This window comes from Panonychus citri, unplaced genomic scaffold (genome assembly GCF_014898815.1).
Source record: "Panonychus citri isolate SS breed McGregor unplaced genomic scaffold, ASM1489881v1 Contig00141, whole genome shotgun sequence".
Lineage (NCBI taxonomy): Eukaryota > Metazoa > Arthropoda > Arachnida > Trombidiformes > Tetranychidae > Panonychus > Panonychus citri.
In genome coordinates, this window is record NW_026515546.1 from 112,313 (window position 1) to 128,790 (window position 16,478).

General features: G+C 31.3%; 4 protein-coding genes across 4 annotated transcripts in view; 1 reads left to right on the top strand and 3 right to left on the bottom strand.

Moving 5' to 3' along the window:
• LOC128395345 (glycine receptor subunit alpha-4-like) overlaps nucleotides 1–4,256 on the bottom strand; it is a 33,054-nt gene extending 28,798 nt beyond the window's left edge. The window contains exons 1-2 of the mRNA XM_053355754.1: nucleotides 3,732–4,256; nucleotides 3,525–3,598 (exon numbers count right to left, since the gene is read on the bottom strand). Of these exons, the coding sequence (XP_053211729.1) occupies nucleotides 3,525–3,598; nucleotides 3,732–3,847 (190 nt within the window). The 5' untranslated portion in view covers nucleotides 3,848–4,256. The remainder of the gene's footprint in view (nucleotides 1–3,524; nucleotides 3,599–3,731) is intronic.
• Nucleotides 4,257–7,238: 2,982 nt separating this feature from the next.
• On the bottom strand, nucleotides 7,239–9,129 carry LOC128395268 (transcriptional adapter 1-like). The gene is made up of 3 exons (XM_053355672.1): nucleotides 8,899–9,129; nucleotides 8,495–8,661; nucleotides 7,239–8,391 (listed from the first exon to the last, which is right to left on the bottom strand). The coding sequence occupies exons 1-3, from the start codon at nucleotides 8,958–8,960 to the stop codon at nucleotides 7,637–7,639; spliced, it is 984 nt and encodes a 327-aa protein (XP_053211647.1). The 5' UTR covers nucleotides 8,961–9,129; the 3' UTR covers nucleotides 7,239–7,636.
• A 1,087-nt stretch (nucleotides 9,130–10,216) lies between these two features.
• On the bottom strand, nucleotides 10,217–14,026 carry LOC128395267 (TBC1 domain family member 23-like). Its single transcript, XM_053355671.1, has 8 exons — nucleotides 13,440–14,026; nucleotides 12,800–13,261; nucleotides 12,599–12,723; nucleotides 12,349–12,499; nucleotides 12,042–12,257; nucleotides 11,299–11,887; nucleotides 11,085–11,208; nucleotides 10,217–10,918 (listed from the first exon to the last, which is right to left on the bottom strand). Exons 1-8 carry the CDS (start codon nucleotides 13,482–13,484, stop codon nucleotides 10,591–10,593), a joined length of 2,040 nt encoding a protein of 679 aa, XP_053211646.1. The 5' UTR covers nucleotides 13,485–14,026; the 3' UTR covers nucleotides 10,217–10,590.
• A 662-nt stretch (nucleotides 14,027–14,688) lies between these two features.
• Nucleotides 14,689–16,347, top strand: LOC128395834 (uncharacterized). Its single transcript, XM_053356322.1, has 4 exons — nucleotides 14,689–14,806; nucleotides 14,961–15,149; nucleotides 15,244–15,322; nucleotides 15,401–16,347. The coding sequence occupies exons 3-4, from the start codon at nucleotides 15,244–15,246 to the stop codon at nucleotides 16,141–16,143; spliced, it is 822 nt and encodes a 273-aa protein (XP_053212297.1). The 5' UTR covers nucleotides 14,689–14,806; nucleotides 14,961–15,149; the 3' UTR covers nucleotides 16,144–16,347.
• Nucleotides 16,348–16,478: the final 131 nt, after the last annotated feature.

Consider the following 16,478-nt stretch of genomic DNA (forward strand, 5'->3'; position numbering starts at 1 on the left):
TTTATCCCATTGTTTCCAGAGATGATTCAACTGCTCTTCAAAGAACCAAAAAAGATTTCATCAACTTTGAAGAGTATCTAAATAACCCCGGAAGCAGAGCTAATGTCAACCGCTTTCTTGGATTATCAGGTGTTTCTCCTCTTTTGAAGTTGAAAGATTTCGATATAGTGAAAGGATTCGCGGTTGAACCCATGCACTGTATAGTGCTTGGAATATTTCGATCAATTATCTTCAAAGGATGGATAAAAAATGAGATTCCCAATGTTCTAAACAACCGTATTGATAGAACAGCATTTCGAACAAGATTAGGGGAACGATTAAAATCAATCAAAGTGCCTTCGGAATTGTCAAGACCACCAAGAGACTTTAATCAAATAAAGTACTGGAAATCATCAGAGTATGATAGCTTTTTGGCTTATTACCTCATCCCAACCATCAGAGGACTTCTCAGTGCAAAAGCTACCAACAATATAATAACCTTATCTAGAATTTACTCAATTCTCAATCTCGAATCGATTTCTAGTGATAAAGTTACCGAGATTGATAATCTTGTCAAAGAATTTCAAGAAGGTGTTTCTACTATTTACAAAGAAGGATTAAAATCCTACAACTTGCATATCCTCTCACATTTACCACAATCAGTTGACTCTCTCGGTCCATTTACCAGCATCTCTGCTTATCCTCTTGAGAACCAAATGGGAGTAATAAAAGAAAAAGTGAGACGGACATCTAATGTGGCTCAAGCTGTTGTTCGTGTTTTTTTGAATGATTTTCGATATCGAGAATATGTTCAAACAACAGTCAATCAATGGAACTTATCATCGAAAGAACGTCAACTCTTTGAAACTACAAATGAAGACGATTCACGTCCAATTATAACCCGATTGAAGGATGACGAGTTACATAGAAACACATCAAAACAAAACGTAATTCACGAGGAATGTTGTTACGCTTTTCCTTTGAATATTTTCGCTCACCTGCAACACACGAAATATTATAAGAGTATATGTGTCAATTCGATAAGATATTCTACAAAAAGTTATTGCCACAACAAAACAAGAGATGATTCTGTTGTTCGATTGAAAAATAAAAAGTTCTTTCGAATTGATACAATTTTTGAGCTTTTGAACAAGATCTTCATAATGGGAAATATCTTTAAATCAGCTCCAATCAAACACAAATTCAGAGGTACTACTGGTGAAATTTTCCTCAAATTCGATCATATTCACGAAGTAAATGGCATCGAAAATGGTTGGAAAATCTTCAGCATCGATGATATTGGTCACAAAAGTATTTTCATCGAAAGCCAGATCTTTGATTACAGATACTCGAAAAATTTCGTAGTTGAACATATTCTACATAATAGCTGATCACTTTTTCATGATGAGAAGAACAAAAAAGAAAAAGCTAAATTCGTTCCAGCTGTTTGTTCAGACGCCAAATTAGCGTTTAATCCCGTTCATTTTTTTCTACGTAAAATTTTTTCTCTTCATTTTCAACAAATTAATTTCATTTAATTAATCAACAATTTTAATCAGTTTTAATACAAAATTATCTTCAACAATCAGTGAATCTAGTGATATTCAATTCGAATTTATTCTTTGGCTTAATTTTTTGTGATCAATTTTCCTTAAAACGACTCAATTCAACATGGAAATTTCAATGGCTTTTTTTCAAATTTACAACGGTGTCTCATTCAGCTTTAAATGTGATTTCTCTATCATTGAAGATCAACAAGTTTCTATTTATTGTGAAAATTATTCTTCATGTGAAATTTGCTGTAACCCGTTGGAAAGAGAAGATCTTTCTCTCAATTTGAGTGGATCCGAAAATTTAACTCAACATGATTCTCTCTCGATGATGGATCAAAAAGCTTATGCGGAAAATGATCATTTCTCAATGGAAATAGAGGAAAAAGATGACAATGAATATGGAAAGGAAGAGCCAATGGATTTGGATAATGAGAGAGAAGATTCTTATGACCAAGAACTTCAACAAGAAATCGAAAAGATGATTATTGATGAAGAATGAATTTATTCCACATAAAGGAAAAAATTAGAATAGAATTCTTTCCATCATTGTTCTCAAAGCCAAAGTGATACAAGCCAAAAATTTACAATATTTTTATATCAGTTTCTAAATGATTCATATACATATTCTTCAATTTCATGTAAATCAATTTGATTCTCATCCATTTTTATATTTATATCAAATTTTACAAGAATCTAATCTTCAAGATCTCTAATCAACGAATTGTTAATCAAATCAATATTATCATGCTCAAAATTTATACCAAAAATCTGTTACAAAGATTCTTTTCACTAACAAATTTTCTCGATCGAGTCCCAATTTCAATCAATTGAATAAAAATCAACATTTAGACTATATTTTGACTCAATCCAATATTTTCATTCAAAATTTTGACTCAATTTGGAGTCAAAAACAAATCAATTAACATTCAAAAAAATTTTTGATTCAATTTTGACTCAATTTACTGTTTTTTGCTCTCAAAAATTTTTCTTCTGTTGACTGGGAAGCAAATTCAAACTTATCAGATTAATGGTTTAACTTTCATGAGATAATCATTAAAGTGATTAGTTGATTAATGATAATTAATGATAATAGATGATGATTGTTGATTAATTGTCTTGATTGTTCAACAAAGGAAAGTAAATTTATTATTTATGAGAATTGTTGATTCCTCGAATTGTGTTTTTCGTCCAATTTCAAGTTCTAATTCTGATTCGACCGCTGAGAAAAAAGTTCAGTAGAACTTGAGATTCATTAATGTTACCACACATATTTAATCATCTTCATGAAGATTAAGATGATGAGGATGACAAAGAGAAGATAAAAAAAAAGAAAGTGATGAATCTTATCAACCTTTTGATTCATTTTTTTCTTTTTCTTTTTTCTTAACAATTACTTTTATCTTCATGGTTTTCATGATGATTTGTGACTTTTCATCATGAAAACAATTTCATCATCATCTTCATCTTCTTTCCGATCATCATTTTGATTCATTTAAGTTCTAATCTGGATCAGATTAACTCGAGAAATAAAATATTAGCTTATATTAAATCTGCGTCTTCGATTTTATCAGAATTACAACTTTTTCCTTTTTCCTATTCTTTCCAACTGATTAATTAACGTGAAGAAAAAATCATTAGTCAGTTAATCCAATTAACTTTCAACACACCCTGAGATAAACTAATCATCATTATCATCAATTTTAATCAGTAAACATGATTAAAATTGATTAACTTTAACAGTAACAATCAACAAAGTTTTTTTCCCTTCCATGTTATAAAAAAGGTTAAGGTAAACAATTTTTTTTCCTAGTTAACTGAATTAAGTTAATCACTGAATGTTGATTAACTTGTTACATTATAAGTTAATTTAGATTCTGTTTGATTGTAAATCATAATTTGTTCAGAGAGAAAGAGAGAGAGAGAGAAATTGTAATTTTTTCCAAGACAATTTAAGTTAAATTGTTCCTTTAATTGTGTTCATATTAAACTTACCATTTTCCTTTGGTGGTTGAAGATTATCATATGAAGGAGGTAATATGTTTTTCATATTCAACAATTTACTTCCACTTGATTGTTACAATTAACGGTTGATTGTTTGGGGGAATAAAATGTTCAATCAGTTAAACATTGGTGGATTAGTTTCTTAATTATCTCCAAATTTGATTGTTGGTTTATATCTCTAATTGTAAATATACTTACTCTACTTCTTTTGCATAAACAGTAACCATCGGAGAAATGATTAACTTAATTGCTTGTAAAATGTAAACAATTGTAGCAAACTGATTACAATGATGATGAATATAATTATTAAACATTGTTGTTTAAAACAGTTTTAATCACAATTTAATTCCAAGGGTAAAATTAGATGATTCAATCACACTAATTGGTTGATTAAATCAAGTTGAAGGTAAACAATAATTATATAAACAACACAATCAACAAGATGATTAACAAAAGGATTGAAATTGAAAACGAATGGCACAAAATTAAACCATTAGGAGAACACAAAACAATCAACTAATCATATTGTTATTTCATATCAATCAGGAAAACATTGTAACAATTATTAATCAGTTTTCTTTGATATTTATTGTAGATTCATTTTTCTAATTGAATAACAAAAAAAGTTGGAAAATGTTTCATTCTGATTGTTGATAAGTTTCAACTTGATTCTTGAACGTTTTCAGTTGAAATGTTTACCTGTTACTTTGAGAAACTCATAGAAAGTGAAATTATTACTCACTCATCTTCCGCATCCTCATCTTCATGATGAAGATAATCGCCCATGGAACATGCTCTTTCTTTCAGAATTTCGATCTCAACGATTTCCAGAGTATAATATTCTAGTGAGAGAATTTCTACTTTTTCTCCTCTTTCATTTTCTTCTTCACTTATCATCCATTTACCTATTTTCTTTTTTCTTTTTTTCTATCATCTTTCTTATCTTCATCATTTGATTCTGATTATCATGGGAACATATTATTGTTATCGAATAGAACAGTTTATGCAAATGTAACTCTCTTCTTTGTCTTCATTTTTTACTATTCTCTCTCTCTCTCTCTCTCTCTCTTCCTTTATTCTTATCCTTGATTATCATTCTGATTATCATGATGATTATTATATTATTTCGTTGGTTAATTCGGATGATGGTTAACGTAAATGTTTCTTTATCATAATTGTTTGAATATTAACAATATAATTGTCGAAAGTCATTGATGAAAAATTGAATAATTTATATAACTTCATCTTGTCAAGTTTAAAGATCTGCGGTGAGTAGATTGGTTAATTGTAGCAATCAATTGTTGCCATTAACAATCAATTTACTTTGTGGTTCCTCTTGATTGGTTATCAATTATTTGTAACTAGTAATTAATATTAACTATGGTTACTGGTAATCTGATATATCAGTTTGAAAAGGCTTCACCAACAATAATCATAATCAATATTTGATTACAATGAGATGATATCAATTATTTTGGATTAGTTAAGGACGAGAACCAAAAAGGCCTCAAAAAATAATTTTTTTCGGAGAAGTTTTTATAAGGTAATAATAGGTGAGGAACACAGTGAAACTATCAGATTTTGTCTTTTGGACGGTGATTGAACTTAGCTCGAAAGTGCATAAATCATTCCTGTGAAGTAGTAATTGCATAATATCGGTACGCAAGCTAAAAATCATTTTTCAAACTGTATTTTATATGAAAAATATAAATATGAACTTGGTTTTTCAATATCGATTGACTAACATCGACTTTTTGACAGGCCACTTTTACGATCTTAAATGTCTCAACAATAAAAAATACAACCAAGCTGAAAATCATTTTTGGTACTCAATTTAGTATGGTCTACTACAATCTGAAGTTCGTTTGTTTAGATCGATTGACTAAAGTGGACTTTTACACAGGTCACATTTACGATCGAAAATATCTCAACAATAAAAGATACAACCAAGCTGAAAATCATTTTTCTAACTAAATTCTATATGATAAATAACAATATGAACTTGGTCTGTTTCGATCGATTGACTAACATCGACTTTTTGACAGGCCATATTTACGATCTGAAATATCTCGACAACTAAGAATACAACCAAGCTGAAAATGATTTTTGGTACTCAATTTACGTTGTTCTTCAATATGTCGTCTTTAAATATTTTCGATCGATTGACTAAAGTGGACTTTTACACAGGCCACATTTACGATCGAAAATATCTCAACAATAAAAGATACAACCAAGCTGAAAATCATTTTTCTAACTAAATTCTATATGATAAATAACAATATGAACTTGGTCTGTTTCGATCGATTGACTAACATCGACTTTTTGACAGGCCATATTTACGATCTGAAATATCTCGACAACTAAGAATACAACCAAGCTGAAAATGATTTTTGGTACTCAATTTACGTTGTTCTTCAATATGTCGTCTTTAAATATTTTCGATCGATTGACTAAAGTGGACTTTTACACAGGCCACATTTACGAAATTAAATTTCTCGTGAATTCAAGATCTAAACAGGCTGAAAACTATTTTTCAAGAACTTTTTTAATGCTGAGCGATTATTTCAAGCTATTTTGCCTGAAATAATTGTCAAACAGAATGTTTTGCAAGCTCATGATGTCTGCAAACTCTAGAACCTTTTTTGTGCAATGTAGGCGAAATAGCTTGAAATAATCGCTCAGCATTAAAAAAAATTCTTGAAAAATAGTTTTCAGCCTGTTTAGATCTTGAATTCACGAGAAATTTAATTTCGTAAATGTGGCCTGTGTAAAAGTCCACTTTAGTCAATCGATGGAAAATATTTAAAGACGACATATTGAAGAACAACGTAAATTGAGTACCAAAAATCATTTTCAGCTTGGTTGTATTCTTAGTTGTCGAGATATTTCAGATCGTAAATATGGCCTGTCAAAAAGTCGATGTTAGTCAATCGATCGAAACAGACCAAGTTCATATTGTTATTTATCATATAGAATTTAGTTAGAAAAATGATTTTCAGCTTGGTTGTATCTTTTATTGTTGAGATATTTTCGATCGTAAATGTGGCCTGTGTAAAAGTCCACTTTAGTCAATCGATCTAAACAAACGAACTTCAGATTGTAGTAGACCATACTAAATTGAGTACCAAAAATGATTTTCAGCTTGGTTGTATTTTTTATTGTTGAGATATTTTAGATCGTAAATGTGGCCTGAGTAAAAGTCCACTTTAGTCAATCGATCGAAACAAACCAAGTTCATATTCATATTTATCATATAGAATTGAGTATAAAAAATGATTTTCAACTTGGTTGTATGCATAGTTGTCGAGATATGGCTAAAACTTTTTCTAACTCTTAAAATCGTAATTGTGTAGAATTGGACTGTCGCAAAAAAAAATTATTAACATTTCCGAATTCAGCGTATTTTGTTCTGTCAGAAAAGTTGTGTTTTCGTCATTTTTATTCTGAGGGCATTTTCCCTATTCTTTTGGTTCTCGTCCTTATTTCTCTTAATCATTACTGTCACTTCATCATCATATTAGTTGATTATCTCTTTTTTTTCACTAGTTAGTTGATTGTTTCCGTCTCCTTGACTTTAATGGTTAATGGATTCGAGGATTGAAAGTTGACAATTTTCATTAGCAACTTTCAAAGGATTATTATTGATTCAGTTAGTTTTTTTTTATAGAATAAGTTTTTTTTTAATCAATTGATTGATTAGGTTAGTTGTTTTTGGTTAACATGTAGTAATTTATTCATATTAATAGTAACTTCTTTACCATTCAGGCTAATTTTTTATTACATCTTATTGGTTAGGTTGGATATAATTTACATTATTTAAATTGTAAAAATATTACACTTTTTGTTTAGTTTTAATTGTTCACTTACATTAGATGAGATGATGTCCAAATTGATTTTCTAAATGAGTTTTGTGTTACTCTTCATCGTTATTATGCTTGATGTCTGATTGACTTTTCATGGTGAATTTGGGTTGAGGTGTAAATACAATAAACGTGAGATGTATATTTAGGATGCAGAATTTAACAAGAAAACAATAAATGATGATGATGATGATGATGATGATGGTGATGGTGATGGTGATGAAGTAACGATTATGTTTCGAATCAATAATCTTCAGTTGAAGAGGTTGGGTGAGATAGGCGAGTGATTATCTTTTCCATGTTTATTGTGTACACCGAGTGTGAGGGTATTGCTGATTTATGTAATCGAAGGGCGTGAAAAACTTGCCATAAATTGATTAGACCTGAGTCACAATTAGATGTCTCATAATCCTCGGTGGGTAATTTGGAACAGGCTATTTGAAAGATAGCATCATGTTCAGCGGTTTCACTGGTTGGTAAGATAGCGGGTATTTGATCACCTGAATTATTAACAATTGATGAATGAATATCTTGAGGATATTTACAAAGGGTATGAGAGTTTTTCAGATATGGATTGATCATTGGTGCACCAACAGAGTATCGTACTTGTCCTTTATCATAACTGCGGAAAGATGATTTAAAGGTTAACACGTACATTAGAATGTTTTTAATGAAATCTCTCAGAGCTAAATTTAACATGGAAACTGCATCATTGGATAAATTGTCTAAACCAGATTCCCAGACAATAACGAGCATCCTTAAATTGGCCATAAAATGATCTGGTAAAGATCCTTCAGATAAACTGAATGCTACTTTTGATAACACTTCTCGTCTTTCGGCTTCATGTTTACGTGACTTTTTTGTCGGAACCGGTGAGTAAAGAGAAGGATCAATTGGTACAAATCGTTTATCATAACTAATCTTAAAATTGGGTCGAGACTTTTTTAATGGTCGATTTTTAGCACTTCTATCGTTTTCATCTAGTTTTGTTTTACGATCTGAATAAGCAAAAAAAGAGAGACACAAGAAACAATGAAATCGTCGGATTAATTCACTAATATCATGGAACAGTAAAAAAAAGGATAAAATCGTAAAACTTACCAGATTGACTTTCAAGAGATGAAAGATCTTGACATCGACTAAATAAAGCCAAAAGGAATGCATTATGCTTGGAAATATTAGAATTATTGAAAAGTTTTCGAGCTTCAAAGTCAAATTCATCTTTGCTTATATTATTCCGGAACCAAGATCTCAAAAGACTTAGGTAACTTGAGAGAGAAATTTAAATGGATCGTAACAAAAAAAATGAGATGAATCAAAAGCACAAAAAGATTAGAAAAACCCCAAATTTACATAGAAAAAAAAAGGAAAACAAATTAGTAGAGAGAAAAATCGACACGAAAAAGGAAAAGAAAAGAAATTGTAGTTATTTAATATTCCACAAACAGAATAAAATAAATCAGAACAATAAAAAAAAAGATGAAGGATAATAAACATATACAAACCATTTAAAATTGGAACCAAGACAATCGAAAAGATTTTGCTTCGCTAAACTAAGATCATCCATACTTTTCGTGAAAAGAATTAATTACTCAAAATAATAACAATTAACAAGATTAGAAAAGATGGAAAAAATTGAAACAATTGACAAAATTCCAAGTAACTAATTAACTAATTAAATGTAATTAAGATGAGGAAACATTTAAACATTGGCATGACCACCACTTTGTTTACTTGTTTTGTTCCAATTCCAGTCAGTAGATGGCAGCGAACAGAAAGTGGCTCCATCTGCGGGCGGAGAAAAGAACGTTGGGCTTTCATTCTATTGGCGGGAAAAGGGGAAACTCTAAGATGGCGCCAGTTTAAATGTTCAACTGCAACTGACTAATTGTGTTTACCTTTGTGTTTACCTAATTAATTTGTTTCTTTAATTTGGTTTGATTTTTTTTTATGACAATTAGATAATTAGTTGTTGCTACTTCATCTTAATGATTGTTCAGTGAAAGTGTTGGTTATTAGTAAATAATATAAATCGATTTTAATCTATTTTCTATTCTTTCCAATTGGAATCTCCTTATTGGCTTTTTCTCTTGTTCTTTTATACTTTTGTTTGTTTCTTTTTTTCTTTTCTCTACATTTTTCAAGTGTTATTTTATTTTCTTTTTTCTTTGATAAATTATAATCATGGAAAATGAGAGTACCACTGGTGGAATCAAAGATAGAAAGAAAGGATTACCTTCAACGAAAGAATTTCTTTATAACTTTTTGTCCAATTTGTTACTGAAATACTTGAAATGGGATAAGTTACTTAAAGACTCGGAAAAGCTGTTTGTTATTGAAAGAGAAACAAACAATAGTGATGAGAATAGACAAAAGAAAAAATTGAAACTGGATCAATCTAATGAAGATGATGGTGGTGGTTCTTTAATTGATGAGAGTAAGGCCATTGCTGTTTTAGATTGGAGAACTTCAAATGGAGCTTTAACCCAAGATGAGAAGACTCGTTTACACCGAGATTTAAAGATAACCATGAAAAATATCTCAGGAATTGATATTATGTTAACACATTTGATGGAGAAGCGAAAGATCAACGACGATGTCATCACATAAACTTTTCTAATCTGTTCCATTTTTCTCTTCTTCTCACCCGATTACTTATTATTTACTCTTAATCCATCAATTTGTTCAACTTTTTAGCTGCAAAACAAAATTGACAACGACAATGATTCCATCAACATCAAAGATCAACAAGTCAAGTTATTTACTTTTTATTCATTTCTTTATTTCTCTTTACCTCTCTCAATCTCACCCAGTTTCTTCCTCTCTCTCTTTCTCTCTTCCTCTCTTCTCTCATTGACTTCATCAATATGTATGATGATCAATACTTTTTTTCCCACTGTCAATTTGTTCTTGATTCCGTCAACTCTCAAAGAAATGTACAGTTTACAACATAAATAAACAAATGACTTATTCTAATAAAATTAATATATACTAATACTTTTTATAATTTGTCAGTAAAATATGTAGTCAAAATTTCATCATCTTTGAAAAATGGATCAGGTAAAATTATAAGAAGAATTGATAAGAATTTTAATTATTTGATATCTCATATTTTCGATAGATAATTGATTTAGAGACAGAATATATAATTGATTTTGTTGAGGGAAAGAGAAAAATAAAGTTGTGAGAAATAGATTTCACTGGTCAGAACTTTTACTCTCCTCATCGGTTGGTTCATGATTTTCAACTTCACCATGTAAAACTTTGATTACTTGTTGTTTGACAAGTCGGGTGACAGGATATGGTTCAGGAATATTCAGCCTGTCAAGAGCCATGATTGTTGGTTCACTAGTTGATTCATCGTTGGCTTGACCATATTTGATTGTAATTAGATTGGGAAGTCGTCGCCTACTAGTGATTTGCACTATCATTTCCAATGGTCTTTTAGCTACAATTTTACCAAATCCTTTGTTATGAGGTATTGCACGTACGATGTATAAATGGGTTTCCGTTAGGATTAAATAACTAAATAAGAAAGTGAAAATTAAAAAATGATGAAAGAGAAAGAGAAAGGGATAAGGAAAATCAGAACGAGATCTTTTTTCTTCAGCCTTGAATCAATATTTTCAAAGAAAATACAATGTTGAAATAATCTGATTCTAATTTAGCGAATAAAAGTCAATTTAATTACCTTGAATATCTTTTGTTATCATTGGCCAATTCTTCACATTTGAAGCAATTCAAGGCATTATTAGTTTTGCACCAATCTTCAATGTCGAATTCAAAATCTTCCGATTCACTAGAAGCTAAACCATCTAGAATTTTACAAGAGAGATTCAATTAAATAATGAGAAAATTTATGTCAATTGTTAAGAAGTATTTGAGAGAGTAAAATTTAGACTGACCTCCGTTGTCAACGTCGAATATACTGAAAATATTCGATCCTCCGGTGTATCTTCTACCAAGTCGATCACTGGAACTAACATGACGATCATCGCCAGCATTTGGATTGATAATATAATCGACAAGCTTTTCTTTAACTCCAGCAGCTCGAATTTTCATCACTGATGCCATTCGATCGAAAATTGATGTATTGGAAGAATTTTCACCGTCAACGTTCCCAAGGAGAGAAGAATTACTTGATGATAAACTTCGTGAGCCCATCGGTGAATTTGAGGTAACGAAACTTTGAGGATTACGACATGCAAGGCAAATTTTCTTGTTATGATCGGTAAAATATTTATCCAGGCATTTTTTATTCATAACATATTGATGAAGAGCAGCATAACCACCAAATGTCAAGCTAACATAAAGATGATGCTTCTGTAAGAAAGAAGCGACAACCATGTGAACATATCGATCTTCCTCATCACGTCCACTTCCCATGAAACAAAGGTGTTTACCACCAGCTAATGATCCAGCCAGAATAGCCTGTTTTTGAGCAGCTAATAGAGCTTGAACTGCAGTATTGAAAGCTGAAGGTTCTTGAAGCATCTGGAAATTCAAATAGAAATGATAAAAATAGGATTATATTGAAATTTTATCACCAGAAAGAGTGAGAGAGAGAGAGAGAGAGATGATAATATCTATCTGATAAACTATATTATTAGCTAACAAAAAGAGTGAAAATAGTGAAGATTTAAATTACCAAGCTACAATCAAGATGAAAAGCAGTTGATAAATGTCCATTATTATATTGCTCGGCTGGTCTACAATCAACGATGAAAAATCTAACACCCGAACTATTTGATGAAGGTATTAGATGTGATACAGGAATAGGTAAACATAAAGCCTGAGCAATATCAGTCAACTCTTTGGTAGATTCAATTCCAGTGTCATAATTGAAAATTAATTTATGTAATTCCTGTTGAAGGGAAAATTGTTATACATTAGTATTAGTCAAGAGTATAATATCCAATGAATTTCAAGTAATCTGAATAATCTCAATTACTCACATTGATACATCTTGGTGTCTGTGATACATAATGTGTTTCAACCAGATAAAAGAGATCAGATATATCATCTACTCCGAGGGCACTTGGCACACTATTTAATGTCTTAATAACCGCCTCTCTTGATTGATCTTTCATGTTCATTATCTCTTCTCTGTGAAAGGAAATGTGAGAAAAGGAAATTAATTATCTTGTAATACAATTGATGGGCAAGATTTGACTTTGGAAAGTGAGTTAATTATTGGTAACTTACTTTGCATTGACTAGCATAACTAATGATAAGAAAAATATTAGAAATGGATTAGATGATTGAAGGTATGCATCCCATAAGGCTAAAAGAGCTTTAATGTTGACATGGGCTGCAAATAGACTTCGAAACTGTGGAAAATGAAAAGAAATTAGTTTAGTTTAGATGCGATTTAGGAGAGGAGATTAAATTAGATGGAAAACTTACCCATGAAAGGGCATACGAATCTGGATTGATCTTTTTGGTGTCTAGAAAAGAGCACAGCTCTGGATCATGATAGAATAATAATAATCTCAAAAGGTGGAAAGGTTGATCATTGAGAGAATGAGATTCTTCCTGATCAGGTGAGGAAGAATAAGTGAAAACATTTGGAATGAATTTTCGGTGAATAATTTCAAATAAATTGTACAAATCATCTCGGTCAACCTTTAAAGCCAGCAAAGGTTGTAGTATCTCAAGCCATCCATTGTCAGTAAAATATTTAACCCCACAAGTTTCAGCATAAGTTGTTAAAACTGTTTCCAATTCACTAGTTATTGCAAGTCTATCGTCTTCCGGATTACCCAAGGCTTCAACTAATTTAACACAGTCTTCTCTGATTGCTGATTGTTCCTCGAGACCGAAAAACTCCTTTAAATTAGGCTTCTTATCCTTTAAACCAAGATAAGACTATAAGAGAGAAAGAGAATATAAGAAAAGATTAGAATTAGATCAAAATAATAAGAAGACCAATTAAAAGGACAAAATGACATTCAGTCAATCGACTGACAATTACAAACCATCAAACATAATCTGATCTAAATGAAGAAGAAGAGAGAGAGAGAAAAGAGCATAAATATCAACTCACCTTCCATATGAGAGCTCGGTTTTCTTCAGTGATATTTGCTTCCATTTCTTATCTCTGGCTCTCTAAGAAAGTATCTTTTAAAACAAATGCAATTATCTTCAATGGGTCATGATAAAAACACGAGAGGGTTGGGTGTATAAAAATTGATTGGATTGAGAGGAAAAAAAATTGATTCACCAAAATGGTTGATATAAAGATAAAGTAAAGAGAAAAGACAATCAAGAATATTTTATCACCAATAAAGCAGAAATCATCTTGATCAGAGAAAATATGTTAAAATAAAACAAAACGTTACTTCAACATACGGAATGGAAACAAGAACAAGATGGAATAAAATAAAAGGTAAATAAATTGATAGTTCGCATTGGATAACAACAAATAGAGAAAAGAAAAAAAAAATAACAAAAAAGAGAAGAGAGAAAATTAAAATAAGAATTGATTTAAGTGTATAAATATAATTGATTTAGCAAGACATAAGCCTAATCAACGGGGAACAACAATTAGCGACAGTAAATGTGTCATTTAAAAAACAAACTGAATTACATTACAATAGATAAATAAATAATTACAACAACAAAAATAAATTGTTACGATAACAATTAGTGAATAGTTGGCGACAATAACGATTGTGTCGCTAGTGATTTTCTTCTCTGTCTTTTTCTCTTTCTTTGTCCATATGATTTTTTGAAATTCTTTTTTTTAAGCGCGCGAACTTTAAAGTAACGAAAAAAACTCGAATCGAAAGTAATTTTTTCTTTAATTTGATCGAAAAAAAGTATCAAATAAATTACTTTCAATTTCCAATCAATTAAAAACAAGTCGGTGAACTTTGATTGTCAAAAAGAGAAGAAGAAGAAAAAGTTTGTTAACCCTTTTCATTTGTTTCTAATACGTGAGGTCAGAGACAAAATCCCTCAAAGGGATAATCAAGTAATCGTATTTAATGAGATAATTAATTTCTCTAATTCTTTCTTCATACTGATTAATCATCTTCACAACAGGTAAGTGAAAGTCTCATTGAAGAATAATTAACTTGTTATCTAAGGTGAGAGAACATGTTTAACCCTTTAAGTGTTTTTCTCTTCCAAAGGTTCACAGCTGATAAGTTGTTTTCTTTTTGTTTTCTTTTGTTTTTAATTTTCTTCTTCCATTGGATCCGTAAGGTTAACGGTTTTAATTTAATTCTCTCATCATTAGCTAATGGCAATTATCTTAATTTCTTCCGTAGTAATTAGAGTAATTCTCATGTCATTTTGTTGTTCTTCTCCTTTGTCCCAACTTCAGGTTCTGTCATTAAATGGATCATATTTTGGCGTCAGAAATTAATGGTTACCTTAAATTAGTAACAATTTATTTCTCTTCCGATGGTAATTAAAGTTAAACTTGTTTTCAATTGATCCTTAGACTTTATCTTGTTATTATCCATCATTAACTTTTTTTCTTTCTTTTTTTCTCTCGCTCTCTTTTTCACTTTCTATTTCATTTACTACTCTCTGTTTCTTTGCTCCTTAGAAATTAAAGTTCAGGGTTGGCTCATGGAACCTTCGCCTCTTCCCCTATTCTGGTTACCATGTTGTCTTCATCATGGAACGAAACACCTTCCTGACCTTCTATAAATACGGTCCGACCGATGGAACAGAGTATCATTTCTAATTCTTGAAACATCCAAGTTACTTTTCGGTTTCCTTCACCAACGTTTATCTATTGAAAGTAAGTCTTCATTTTCTTTTCTTTTCTATTCTTTTGATTGTTACTAATTGTTTGGTGATTTTTCTTGATTTTGTTTCCGTTCATTTGTATTTAGATGAAGCTTTTCCTTGTTCTTGCTGCTTTGGTCGCTTGTGTCTCTGCTTACGATGTCAAAGGAATTAAGCCTCCTACAGGTAAATTGTGATTTTCTTGTAATTCATCACATTCGACTTTGTTAAACTGAAGACTAATCAAATTGTTTACTTTCTTAGGTAATAGAAACTTTTACTTACCACCAAGTCGTCGAGCTGTTGCTTATCCAGTAAACGATGGTAAACCCGTTAGACAAACACCTTACGATAATGGTAATTATGGTAAAACTCAGGAACCAGCGAAAGGCTTCGAACCAGTTAAACCTTATCAAGATCCCGTTAAGAGTTACGAGCCAATGAAAGGCTACCAGCCACAGAGACCAGTCTTTCAAAAGCCCGTTGAACAACAAGTGAAGGTACAAAAACCGGAGGTTCCTCCAGTTCCACAAGAACCACAAGCTCCATCAGCACCTCAACCACCTCAACCTCAAGATTTTGACTCCGATGATCAATCTGATAATTTCGATGGTCCAACACAACCAGCTTTAGGTTACGATTCATCAGATGATTCAGAGGACTCACTTGGCCCTCAATCACCTTTTCCATCAGCACCAATTCCTCAATCATCAATTCCCCAAGGATCTGTTCCACAAGCCCCAGTTCTCCGATCACCAACTGCTCGTCGACCTTACTATCAACCCCAACAACAACAACAACAACAACAACCTCAATATCAACAAGCACCTCAACTTCAACAACAATATCCACAAGAACCTCAGGCTTATCAACCCCAATTAGCCCAAACACCTCAACAGCGTTACGATGTACCACTTACTTATGGCCGTCGACCAGCGACAACTTTACTTCGAACACCAAACGGTTTCCATTCATCCCCTGGACTCGCCGCTTACCCAATGTACTAATTCATCAAACTATAAACCAATCAGGTGAAAACAATTTTTCACTCATATCTCTTCATCAAATTACCTCTCCATTATTATAAGATGCACATTTCTCATTAATATTAATCGATCTCTTTCCCACTCCACCCAATCCAAGAACAAATTACGTTCATCACGTACTCATAAATTGTATTCAATTAAATAAAAAGAGACAATCAATGCAAATTTACTTTAAGTATTCGGAATTTAATCTGATTTAGTTCTAATCCATCAATCCATTAAAAAACAAATAACAGTTGATTAGCAAAAATATTTTCGCGTTTTTTGCTGGAAAGGTAAACAAAATTCGACAAAAT